Source organism: Orbicella franksi, chromosome 15 (genome assembly GCF_964199315.1).
Source record: "Orbicella franksi chromosome 15, jaOrbFran1.1, whole genome shotgun sequence".
Lineage (NCBI taxonomy): Eukaryota > Metazoa > Cnidaria > Anthozoa > Scleractinia > Merulinidae > Orbicella > Orbicella franksi.
The window spans coordinates 113617-127053 of record NC_138159.1 but is presented as its reverse complement, the minus strand read 5'-3'; the positions used below and the strand labels follow the sequence as shown (position 1 = coordinate 127053).

At 39.0% G+C, this 13437-nt stretch overlaps 1 protein-coding gene across 1 annotated transcript; it reads right to left on the bottom strand.

The window, feature by feature from the left end:
• Window positions 1-303: 303 nt before the first annotated feature.
• On the bottom strand, window positions 304-12649 carry LOC145469470 (eukaryotic translation initiation factor 3 subunit K-like). The gene is made up of 9 exons (XM_081453204.1): window positions 12156-12649; window positions 10050-10098; window positions 9825-9874; window positions 9277-9397; window positions 8848-8922; window positions 8662-8728; window positions 7860-7937; window positions 6864-6989; window positions 304-6523 (listed from the first exon to the last, which is right to left on the bottom strand). The coding sequence occupies exons 1-9, from the start codon at window positions 12206-12208 to the stop codon at window positions 6492-6494; spliced, it is 651 nt and encodes a 216-aa protein (XP_081309330.1). The 5' UTR covers window positions 12209-12649; the 3' UTR covers window positions 304-6491.
• Between the last annotated feature and the right edge of the window lie 788 nt (window positions 12650-13437).

Here is a 13437-nt window from a genome sequence, read left to right as displayed (position 1 = left end):
ACCGTTTTTGTGGTATTCTGTAGAACGATGAGTAAATAATCGTGCTCTGGTGCCAGCATTATTTCGTATTTCTTTGTTCGTATCCGGAAGAACTGTATATCATCCGTTGGATCAGTCTCTCTTATCGTACTTCTAGCGATAGCTGTCAACGCAGTACAGTGCTGGATATAGTAACTTGTTTCCATTGCATCCAAAGTACTGTGAAGTGCTTGTCCGTCTCTATCCGCAATGATTACCCCGACAACGTTCTGGTGATCTTCGATGCGCTTCAGCACGTCTCTGACTTCCTTGGTACTATGTTCAGCCATTGTTAAAATAACTGACCTATTTATATGCAAGCAAAATCAAATTATTACTGTAATCTTTTTACATGAAAGAGTCTTATATAATGTGCTCACCTTTCTTTGGCGTTTGTTTCCGATCACTTCTCAAGATGCTGTCCAGTTCGTTTTGTATGGTTCGGCGTAACAGTAAAATTCCACCTGATTTTATATCGCGATCGTAAACTTCACCGAATGAAAATTATTCACACAAACGGGACCGCCTGTGTGTTATCTGGAGTAAGTGCTTAAGCTGTTGATTGGCGGAGTGTCCTCATATCTCCTTGTATTCAACAATTTAAGACAAGCTCTTGCTCGCAGTCCGGCCGAAGATATGGTGCTTTTACTTACGTTTCCATGGTTTGAATATATTAAGATTGTTATGATCAAAGGTGTGAAAGGTTTTTACGATTAATCGTCAACTAACGCTTTCCTCAAAACGAAAAATTCTTCGGTAATCACATACCCTAATTACCCATTCGAAAGAAAAAGAGTGATTTAGTTTTTCGTTTCGTTCAAGTTCTCCAAACATCATTTGCGTATACTGGAAGTTATGCTAATCCGTACAATTTGTACATTTAGACAATTTTAAAGGTACTTGTATAAGTAAGTTTACGTTATTCAATTTTTATTTTGAAAAAAAATGGAAGCTGCTGTATTGCAGATTTTTTTGAAATATACTTGATGTTATGAAAATGTTCCCCCAAATTACTAACGATGTAATGTTTGTTATTGGAGGTCGTTGAATTGAAGAACGAAGTGCCTTTTCTGCCAAACAAGTTGTGTGTACAGGTGGCTCAATATCGTCCAAGGCAGTTACCGTTTCCCGGCAATTTTGAAGTTTTTCTCTCATGCGTGTTTTTGTTTTGTTTTGTTGTTGTACAATTATTTGTAGCGACGGTTTATTGCTGTCAAGCTTAACCCAAAGTAACCCAGAAAACAAAAAGCGAAATGGACCAATGTTAAATCACCAGTATTCACGACTTGAACTGAGCGAATGGGTGCCGCACGCAAGAAAAGATGCAGATGCCAAGTTAACTTCACCTGATTGGCGAAGAATAAAACCAGGAACATGGCGGGTTTCCTTGGGTAAAGCTCTGAAGATAAAGCTCATTATAGAAAATGCCTCCCGCCCCCTCCGAAAAAACAAAGAGCCAATAAAAGCTCAACTCATCGTGGTCAGTGCTCCGTTTAAAGCACTCCCTCACAAAGAAAATCACTTCCTAAATAACAAGCAATGCCGGGAATACAGATGTAATAATAAAGGTTACTAAGTTGTTTATAAGTTGGCATTATAAACTTACAACCCTCCCCACCAAAGAAAATTGTTTCCGAAAATGACACCAATAACATTTTGCAGGCAAATAATTCAACAAGAATAAAATAAGAGAAATTTTAAAAAGATGCTAAAAATGCATCTCATTGTTCATGAGTCCTTGTAAATTTTCTTTCATTTCCTGTAGTTCTTATGACTTGTCATGAGCTGACTAAACTGATGGCTTATGTGAACATAACGAGGGATACATCAGAAATAAAACACGCGAGGTGAGAGCGTGACAAACGCCGCATTTTGTCCTGTCCATAGAAAGGGAAGCGGTCCCAAGAGAAAGGAAACATTTTCCTCGCCAAACGAGAATTTTTACCCAAATGTTGAAATGGGAAAATGACGAAAAGAAGCTATTGTATGACGATATATACCGTGATCAAACCGGTCGGAAAGTGGAGATACCAAAATAGTCAAGCAACACTCGAAATCTGATGTCATTTGTTATTATGTTCAATGTTGAATCTTTCGTGAAAATCACAGAACGCATGGTATAAAAGGAAATTCACACGTTTTGACAGAAATGGGGAGCATTGAAGTACGCCAATTTTATGCCGCCTCTCTCTCTCTCCGTTAAATCATTTCCCTACTGAAAGAGTTTGCCAGCTGGTAAGGAGACGTGAAACTGTACTTCAGAAACCGTTTGATCGAAATTGTCATTGCAACTGGAAGATTTCGTGGCACGGTTCGGAAACTTATCATCCTGAATATTGAAATGTCCATCTCGTAGACTCGCTGTGTATTTCGTGTCCATTAAATCAATAAATCCGAGCTAGACGTTTGGTGGGTTATCACTCCTCTGAGAAACCGCCGTGCCTATTGCCTCGCAGCTTTCTAAGCCGCACAGTCGTTATCTCCTCGGCTTGTATATAAATATAAAATTGAACTTGTATTATTGGTCTTATTCGGAGGGGAACACGGGCTGTCTCACAGCCAAGCGCTTGGGCGCAATGCTCAGGTTTTGTGAAAAGCAAAACTACAAAACTCCGACTTTATTTTGAAAGGAATAAACTCGTGCGCAACTCGTGCGCATTCACGAGCTAAAACCTGTGTCTGATCTGTCTTTCAATACGGCAGCAATACAACCCTCTCTTGTACTGTTGTCACACTCGCGCGAACAGAACCAACACGGAAGCGACACGCTCATATTACTTCAAAGAGAGACGACTGGGAAATATCTAACTAAATTACCAAAAAGGCGAGGCGGCAAAGCAAGGTGGAAGCGCCAAAGGAGGATCAAGGAACGTGGTTTATCATGCACATTTCCTATGTTGCAAAGAGAACTACACTGACCATTTACAGAAATCGTTGCCGAGAAATCCCACAGTGTTATAAACAAAGCCAAACCATCTAAAGGAAGTTATGTGCAAATAACCACACCCACATTAACAACCAAACCCATCCAGGCGAGCCTTTCTTTCTTACATGCTTAGGCTCCGTCGGCTAACACACACATGGGCTCCGGGAACAATGATGGTCACAGCTCTAGTTCCAGAGCCTTTGGTTCTCTTAGTCTGGAGACCATCTGCTAAAAGAATCGTAAGACAAAAGGTGGTTTGACATTTCTTGAATCTCACAGGAGATTTGAATTCTCTGTCTGCCTTTGTCCTTGCTGATCTTTTCTAGCTGGCCCCAATCTCGGAAAATAAATTGACAGACACGTCATCAAAATCTTGCTCAAGCCTGGTTAAAAACGATAGATAACACTGTTCGTGCTCTGGTCTTAAGCCCTGGTCGCGCGTGTCTCACGTTCGCGTGGCGCTCTTGTTGGACAGATACCCGGTCTCTATTCTAATGAGAAAACTCTAAACCCTAATGTTGTGATGACAGCATTATCTTTCCTTAACCAAGTGACCCCGGAGAAACTTGATTAAACTTAATTAATCCATTTCTAAGAGAGAATCGCATCCAAACGCGAGCTTCGAATAGTCGGGAGCTCTATTCACCAATTAGAGCAACCCTGTGAGTTGTTTCAATGCGAAACAAAAAGTTAAGGATCCTCTTGCATTATATCTTAAACTTTATTTGTGGAGTACAGTTTGAAGATGACAATATTCTTAAGCGCTGATTTGTTTTAACCACGCCCTTTTTTTTTTGCTTGCCAATTAAACTCGTTATATAGACAGTCGGGAATGATTGGGTAAGTATAGATCGAAGGTTGTAAGGCCAAACGTCGTGCTAATGCCGTGCCAAACTCAAATGAATTTGGCCCAGCAGTGACATGACAAAAGAGCGGCAGTAGTTTCAAACGTCGAATTTCGTCCAGTCGCGGAAGATCGGAAGAAGTTTGCTTTGCTGAAGGCCATTTGAAATGGTAGAAAGCAGCGGCAGCCGATGCAGTAAGCTGTGAATTCAGTTGGGCACGGCAAGAGCACGCCGTTTGAGGCCAAGTCGTGCTAATACCGCGCGGCATGGACAAGGCCTGCCGTGCTACGTAATCGTGCTGAACATAATTCAGCCTACTTTGACCCTTGTGAATGTTTTTTATTACCATTTTTTGTCACGGTCTAGGGAATTGATTCCGCGACACCAACAAATTTCTAACGCGACGAAAAATAACGCCATCTAAGAAAGATTTCAAAACCAGACTTCAAAATTCCTCCGTCACGTGTGATCGTGTTCAATCTTATGGCATGATGAAGGAAAGGAGAGCAGTCTCGAGCCCAGAACCTTACTTTTTGTGATGCGAGGGCTCTGGGAAATCGAGGCCATGAATGTAAGTAAGAAACTTTATTTTATGAGGGTAACACTCAACAGTAATTAAAATTACATACAAACTTGTGGCCCTCTAAAAGTAAAATACAATTCAATCAAAAACCTACACCTAATAATAAGGCCGAGGTCTCAAAAGAGATCAGTTAGCCTCTGGGAAACGTAAACGTAACCAAACATTCCAGTCCATAAACAAAATGGTATCCGGAGGTTCTGGATCTGTAAAGTCGTAGATTTGGTAGAAACTTCGACGTTTTAATAAAAAAGCAGTCACGGTTTTGATATTCCTCCATAATGAAAGCATATACTTAGGAAACCCTGCGACTGTCGTAAAGTTGTTATTTCGATGTACTTCCCCTTTCCTTGGATTGTTCCGGATATTTTAAACTCTTTTTCTCCCGTTCTTTTGAATGTAATGACAAGATTATGTCGTCACATGTGTGCCTTTTTCGTGCTTTCTTTTATCGCTGCTTTTCTGTCAACGTTTTTCATTTTCTACCCAGGGTTTGTATTTGCCAATCGCCGGTCCCCAGGAAAGGTTGCGCCTTAAATTCATTTTTTTTTCGCTTAATGATCGGAAACGTTGACAATTGTTTCAATCGAAAATCAAAGCCATACTCGTACTGCCTTGCGTGTCAAGTATGCATTCTCTTCTTGAATTTTCTTTCTTACCTACTAGCTTGGTGCCACCCAGTTTGTATCAACTATTATGTGACATAAGTCTTCAATGCCATCCTTTTATCTATATTTTACAAGATTTTATTTCCGTCCATATTCTCAGAGGTCACTAGGTTTTGTGCCCGTTGCCTTCAAAACATTTTTTGAGTTCTTTTTCAGGTTACACGACATCTTACGTCCTTACCTCGGTTAGGAACAATTTTGCGTTTATTTAAAGAACATATAAGGGAACGCTTTACTTCTTCACTGAACATATTCTTGCGCTATACTGATAAACTTATCCTACTTGTATTTAACTCCGCCTAGACGTTCCTTAGGAACATCTAGCCGGTCCCAAGCCCGGATAAAGGAGGAGGGTTGGACGTGTGGTTGACGACCCCACCCCGTAAAATACGACCTTTATTTAGAAACAGTACATTCAAGTCAAGCAACTGTGGGGAAACAAGGTACTCCGAGTAGAAGGTAGCACCCCGTACAAAGGGTGTTGACTGGCGGACGGAACACTATCTGATTCTTGTATTCTTTGACGTTATCAATAAATAAACAAGGCCTAGTGGTTTAATGGCGGCTGTGCAGATTATATTTGACTTCCTAGCCCCTTCTCTTCAGTTATAGGATCAGTCAGACGGGGAACTTCCTACGGCATCGACAACGAGAACGTAGCAGAGAAAACGTTAAATGAGCAGTGCAACGGCCCTGAAAATGAACTAGGCATATTTGAACATTTTCCTAGCAGTGATCGGCGAGACGACAAGCAAAAGGTCAGAAATTCCACCTTCAGGGCAAAAAGGGGTTATGTCTGGAATGGATATTTAATTTAGCGGCGCTTATCAGAGTAACTCAACAGCGTTTCAACCCCCTGTTACAGAAGAAGAATTTTCCAAGAGACATAGCACATTTCGAAGCTAGTCCACCTAATAATTTTTTCTAGCTCGCGGGAAACCTTGCGGGAATTCTGTGGAAAGAATCCCTAGGGTGACCCTTTAATTAGCCTCAGTTTCTTTCTTACCCAGTTACCGGCTCATAACATTCCGTTTTCTAAGCTCGCTTTCAATACCCGAGTATAAGATTTCCCGTTTATAAGTCCAGTTAAAAGAAATTGATTTGTATTCCCAACGCTTCTAACCAACAGGAAAGCACTAGTAAAAAGGCAAAAACGTCCCTTACAGTCAGAAAAATACAACACTGGTCAGGTTGTTGGCCATCAGAAAGTTCTTTTCCGCTTCGGATAGGCTGCTAACCCAGACGGATTACTAACATTCTCATGACGTAACATTGTTTTACGCAAAACACCTTCAACGGGAATCGCAGCACAAATGTTTTTGTGGAAGACTTTACGGTTAGAATTGATACTGCTACAACCATTGGTAAACTGGTTTTATTTTCTCAGCAGACTCGGTAAATACAGAAACCAGAAGTAACATCAGACGTGGAAATAAGTTATCAGCGCGAAACTTCTACTTGGCCGCGGCAATTATCCCAGCAACACCTGAAAAATAACGACATTAAACTCGGTTTGTGAGACGAGACTCTACAGAACACTTACACGCGGTAAGCGGCTTTTTTTGTAGTCGCAACCGTTGAGTGAGTGGACATAACTGGGCAACAGGACTGTAAAACCCCACCCATCTCTCCCCTCATGCATAAGATTGCAGTTTTGTTGAGCGCATAGTGTCTTGAAATGTGCAAATGAGAACTCGGCACATCAAAACAATATCCCCAAATTGACGAGTTTCCTCAAAATTTCTTATTTCCTCTGCTTTATGTGTTGATCAAGGAAAAATAGTGTCATTCATAATTTGTTCATTTAATTGGTCAGTAGAACTTACTCTCAAAGTCAATTTTCTCTGCAATATTCTTGGACTTGATATGAGCTTCCTGGTTGCAAACATATACTTTTCCGTCGTCCTTGATTGTCCAGTTTTGAGCTTTTATCCAGTCATCAAGTTCTTCACCTGAAAATTGTTAACATAAACCACATGTAACAGAACCACTTCATAGATTGCTCTGAAATAAACTATGCTTTTTCAGCTCCATCCAGCCTGATGTAATTTTGTAATTTTATCTCTTGTAATTTTTTAATTTCAATTTTCTTTCGTTTAAAGTTATTTTTCTCGGTAAATTAGCATAATCTTGCTAGAGGCCTAATCAGCCTCATCATCCCGAGTTGAAATAAAGTTTATCTATCGATCTGTCTGTCTGTCTGTCTGTCTGTCTGTCTGTCTCTGTCTGTCTGTCTGTCTGTCTGTCTGTCTGTCTCTCTGTCTCTATCTATCTATCTGTCTATCTATCTATCTATCTATCTATCTATCTATCTATCTATCTATCTACCAATATGTGGAAAAGGAACACTATGATGGCGACACTAAACCATGAACTGGCCTGCATGTTTAATCAACAGTCCAAGAACACTCGTTACTCATCACTGTGAATGAAAACCACTTCAACAATGGCCAGTTTACAGTTCTGTGAAATGTGTAACTGAGCCTCTGCATGAAAGTGAGGCCATGGTTGACGAGATTAGAAACTACAATAGCTAGCATGAGAACTGGATAAATTACATTTGAAAAGTTACAAATTTTGTATCATAACAATGTCAACTCTAGCCTTGCTTCTACTCAAAGGCCTGATCACCAAACACAGACCTGAAAAATGGGGCATTGCATTGTCAATAGACAATAGTCCTGGGGAAAATTAAGAACATACCCTGAAAGTGAAATGACGGCAAAATAGACAAACAAAAATTGTACAAAATATGTAAACTGGTCTCAACACAAACACTTCTGTCAGTGAAATGTTAATCTGTTGACAGTGATGAAACATACCTTGCAACCCTCCAAGAAGTTCTGATATAAGGTTTTTATCTATTGTTTGATATGTTATTCCTATGACATAACTGGCATCTATCAAAAAAAAAAAAGTTGTGAGCTAAAAATTAATACTACAAAAGGTAAGAAAGAGGTTCCTACTTGATCTAAACAAATGCAAACAATTAACTCTTTGGGAACCATTTAGAAAGCTCCTTTTCTCCATGGAACTGTTAGCCAGTATACTACAAATTGTAATGCTCATTCTACGTGGCATTGTTCCAGGTGGGATATCCAGAAAAAGTTATGATTTGATCTTAATTGTAACATTTATCTCAAAGTAACAAAATACGTAATTGGTAGCCACTGAAGTCCAGAAGAATTGGTGTTATTTGACTAAACCTGGCTTAGTTGGAATGAACATCTGGCTACCACACTGATCAGCCTCTTGTTTTCATTTGTGGCAATCCAATAGTGAGCTGTTGCACTTGTTAATCCAGTTACCATCATCTACATGTAGTGTTTCAGGGGAGCTACCTGATAAGCATTTCCTAATTTGTTTGACATTATGAAGACAACAGAATAACTTGTTTGTAATATGCTTATAATCAACAACATACCACTACAGTGGAATCCCGATTTCTCAAACTTTCGATTTTTTGAACCTCCTGATAACTCAAACCAAAAGTCTCCCTCTCCTCAGTCAAACACTGTAATTTTACCCCTGATTTCATGAACTATCTGATTTTTCGAACCAGTTCTTGTTTCCCTTGGAGGTTCGAAAATCAGGAATCCACTGTACTTTCATCACAATACTCACATTTTCTTATTGCATCATGAAATCCTACAATGCCATCCACAAGTGAACTCTCTTCCTCTAAGTATTTCTGAAAAAAAGACCTAATTCTTACTTGCAACAACAGTTTGACCTCCCCTTGAAAGAAAGATTGAATTACTTTACTCATTAGTGCCCTGTACATGATTATTGTTTGTATAAAACTCCTACCCAGGCCTCCAAAAAATTACATGTTTCCAGTAGCTCTGCGAGTCTAATGACACGTGCTATAGCTGGATCTTGTTGCTGAAATTCAATGTCAAGGATATTAACAGTGATTTGCATTCCAGGAAGTGGTTATTAAAAACTCAGATACACACTGGTCACCAGAACCTAGTTTTCTTAATGCCCAATGGGATTAGAGTCAGCTTAAATTCAAAGTCAATCAAAACAGTGAACACTGCTATTATTTTGTTAGCTTAAATCATACCCAACAAGGGCTTTTCAGTTACAGTACTAGATAAATTATTATGAAATAAGCATTAATATTAGTAAAATACAATCATGAATATTACTTGCTTATTCATTCATTAAGTGATCATACTTTTACCGAATTCTAAATTTAATGGACCCTAATGTTGCTCTGACAACAAAGGATACGTTGGCATCATCAATTAAACATCTGCACATGATGAAGTCGGCATTTGGTAATGTCATGAGAGCTTTCAGCAGGATCTGCATGGTGACTGTAGTTTGGTGATAGGCAGGGTTAAATTGATACCTAACATCAAAAAAAAAATCAATTTGTTAACCTGTTATTTGCAAAGTTTGTCTGTGAACACAGGCAAATTTCCAGCTGTTACATTCACCAAATTACTGCATTTGCAAACTACCCGAAAAAGTGCTTAATATGTGCTTAGTTTATAAAATATATCCAAAACTTTTAAAAACCAACACAACACAAAAATAATGCTCCATAACTTTCATTTCAGAAATGGCCACACTTCAGGATTTTGTGCCCACAGAAAAGATAGAATTACATTTCATGTCTCAAGGTTTCACTATAGCCTAACTCTGTGAGGTTTCAACACAACTTAAATCAAACAATGTTGGTCTGTGGTTCATGTTTCCACAGCTTATTCTCTCAGCTTTCAAAACATTTCAATTTATAACTCTAGAAACAACCACAGAAATCATATGTTACTCACAATTTTAATACTGCTAAATTTGCATCCACATCATATGCATTATTATAAACCTAACAAAGACAATACGTGAAATAATGTGAAACACAATGTACCTTATAAAGACTCCACACAAGGGGATATTTTGTTGACCTTTATGCTACGTTTTGACTCAGAACTACTGGCATTAGCGACATTCAACTTCAGTTAACTACAAGTTAGTTTACCTAGGTCTTTAGATATTCATACCTGCAGATGAACATAGCTTTCAAGAGTTGTAAGATTTTCAGGGTTGTACCTAAAAATGTGACAAAATTGCCATTGTTAATTTAAGATTGAAATTTATAACTAGAGTGTAATCCCACTCTATGGACAACACACACTTAAAATACAGACACAATCTTATTTCAGGGAGCTTTGTTTATCCCAATGGAAAGCTCATACATGTTCTCTTACATTAGCCCCCTAAATACGGACACCATATCATATAGACAACCGACACTTTTCTGTGACCCTGAGTGACACACTCTTGCATAAACTCAGTTTAACTGATACTGATTATCTGTTCACTGAATAAAATCCGCTTACTGAACTCTTAAATGAAAGCTTTCTACAGGTTAATGTATTTTGTTCCTAAAAAAAGGTTACAAAATAGCCTTACAGTGTGACATGTTTGATGACTGTATCTTTCAGTCTGGTGTTTGACCCCTGTAGACCCTGGTGCAAAACAGCTGACTATTTCAATAGGCATATGTTTCATTCAGTTTGAATCTAAATTACAGTTAGGACATTGAAAATTGTTCTCTTTCTTGCTTTAGTCTTTGAATAGATATAACAAGTGACTATTAATAACTCTCATGTCGATGCTGAGAGCCTAGTTAATACAGACACTCAGGTAACCCTAAAGTAACTGTTCTTTAGCTTTAAGATGTAGCCTTTACTTCCAGTTGTGATACGCTTTTTTATGTTATTGTTATTATATTTAAGCTTATTAATTTTCAGTTGTAACATGATGAATGATCACAGTTGTTAGAAGGCAATCACTTAACTGTAAGAGGTTAAGGCTGCGCTGTCTTGAAATTGAAGGAGCCATTTTAAGCTCACAAGCATAAAAATAAACTTGTCGACAAATGGACGATCGAGGGGAATCGGGAAGGGCATCTGTAACAGTTAACACATGAGTGACTGTCGTCGTTGTAAAGCTTATCGACAACCATAAATGGTCACGTACATTTTTCCCTCATATAACTAAAAGGGTTTGATCAGGACGTAACATGTCGATTATTTCGATAGTCGATAAAAATCAATCATTGTTGATCGTTGTCGATACTAATCAATTGACAAATATCGGAAATCGATAAAAGTCAATCACACAATTTATTGTGATTATCGACTTTGTTCGATTATGATTGATTTTGATCAATTTTGATCGATTTTGTTCGATTTCAATCAACAAGTATCCGAAATACAAAAAACGATGTATGGCATAGGCATATGTAGGTTGTGGACTGGTACAACAGTCACAGGCACAAGGAGAAGCAAGAGGCATACAAACTGGGAAAATTTAGCCAACCTAGCGGAGAGGGAGGAGAGTCGTAGCAGCTTGTATTTGTCACATGTTGAACTGAGTAAAAACACCGATGAAATAAAATATCAATTTACTTTACTTTACTTCTTAATTACTTTGCTTGCCTCGATTTTATCCCACATCTAGTCTAAACTTTGGCCCGTTCTGTTCCCCCGAAGAACCACGACTTCGAGTTCCCAGGATCTCTCATCTCCTCCGCCTAGAGAGACCCTGGGAATTAGGTTGGTTCGAGTTATGTTATAGATCGCGATTTAGTTCAGCTGAAACTGTTAATCGATCATTTCTCAAGGTAATTTAAACATTCAATTCTGTAATGAATAACAGACCACTTGGTTGTTCAGGTTTTTATTTAGGTTTATTGCCATACAGATTCACTTTCAAGCTGTTTACACTCGGCATAAAAAAAGTCATTGGAGCTATTATTGCTTTGGTCACTTGAATTTCGTAGCTGATTGAAACATTTGTCTGCATTTTTGTCGATAAAATCGATAATCAGTTGAAAATCTTGTGATTATCAACTTTTATCGACAAATTTAACTTGTCGATTGACAATTATCGACAAATATCGAGTACTATCGACTTATCGACTACGTTTTCGATGATCGACTTTGATCGACATGTTACGTCCTGGTTTGATCCACGCGGATCGAGAGAATCATTGGGCTCCTAAGATGGGTCCCTAAACAGAAGATTGTTACACTAATCTATAAAATGTACACTTATTCGTTTTTCTACAAATTAATGGATACCGTTCCACTTTTTCTTACCTGTCTATTCCTTTCAAAAGTTGTGCCACTTTCGCTCGCATGTCTTCCGCCATCTTGGATGTCGAAAGATCAAAAACGGTTGTCCTGGGCTCTAAACAGCCTCACTTTCACTCCTACGAGCAACGCGCGCGAGTTTGAAGAAATGGTTTGTGCGTGCCGCGGGCGGAGGATGGCGGCGAGATCTTGGTTTAGTTCGCTGATGGTTTTTGTTCGCTGATGGTTTCTTCAGTTCGTTGAGTTCGATAACTCTGTCGAAGACTGGAGCTGGAGGCAATGTGGCCGGGAAAAGCAAACGATGCACTAGACAGAAGACACTCCCACTCGAAGTCTGTCAAGTCTGTGCTCAAATGGCGCTGAGTACTGCTAGTGGACCTGGTCTTCGCTGTCATTTTAACGATACAGGTAAAAGAACGATATAAGGTGAAGAAAAAGAGAAAAGCGAAATCGTTCGACAATCAATCGTACACCAAAGCTTACGAATATCTGGTAGTGATATAGTTACAAACATGATCCCTAAGTAAAGATCGTGTCAATAATTAACCTACCCACTCTACGGACAACGCAACGTGAGGTTGAAATGGTTTGTGTTCAGAACTCTTCACTTCTTTATTTACACAAATTTACTGAGCGTAAAATCATAGCAGTGGCGATGTAGTGGCTGTTACTCTTCGTCAAGAGAAGATTCAGTACGCCGAGTGGTATAAAATCCAGCTCAAACTAAATATGTAACGCTAGCGATCAAATCCAGAACAAAATACAGCCCAGTCAAACCTCTCCACAATGAGAGGTGGCCCTTATGAGGAGGTCGAGAGTGGTCGAGAGGTGGCCCTTATGAGGAGGTAGGGGTGTAATATGACACCCGTCTTTTTTTTTTTTTTTTCAGGGGTTGGATATTTAAAAAAAAATGCTTATTGTAGCATATAAATTTCTAACACAATAAAACAGAAACTAACGTCGCGCGGTGGGATCAAGTTTCGTGACCTTTTACAATATCATGGGTTTTGTAGACACCATTCCTCAGTCGTTGTTGAGAGGTTATTAAGGAGCTTAAGAAACCACGACGGCGACGCCGAGGACAACGTCGATAAAAAAATGATTTTATATTTTATCTACGAATTTCGCGACACCCTAATTTACTTTGTTTATCACTGTCAAAGCTATCACGAAACTGAATCTAGGACACCGATAAATTCTAAATAAAAATTTAAAAAATTAGCCATCGTAGTTCACGTTCTCCAGACAATGCAGAACTCGGTCATTTCACGTTCTTGTTTTGCAGAGG

Coding starts and splice junctions, on each gene's coding strand:
- LOC145469470 (XM_081453204.1), bottom strand. CDS start 12,208: ATGGCGGAAGACATGCGAGCGAAAGTGGCACAACTTTTGAAAGGAATA. Junction 6,990..7,859: donor ACTTCTTGGAGGGTTGCAAG/GTATGTTTCATC, acceptor AACAATTTTCAG/GTGAAGAACTTGATGACTGG. Junction 6,524..6,863: donor AGAGAAAATTGACTTTGAGA/GTAAGTTCTACT, acceptor GTTATTTTTCAG/GTGTTGCTGGGATAATTGCC.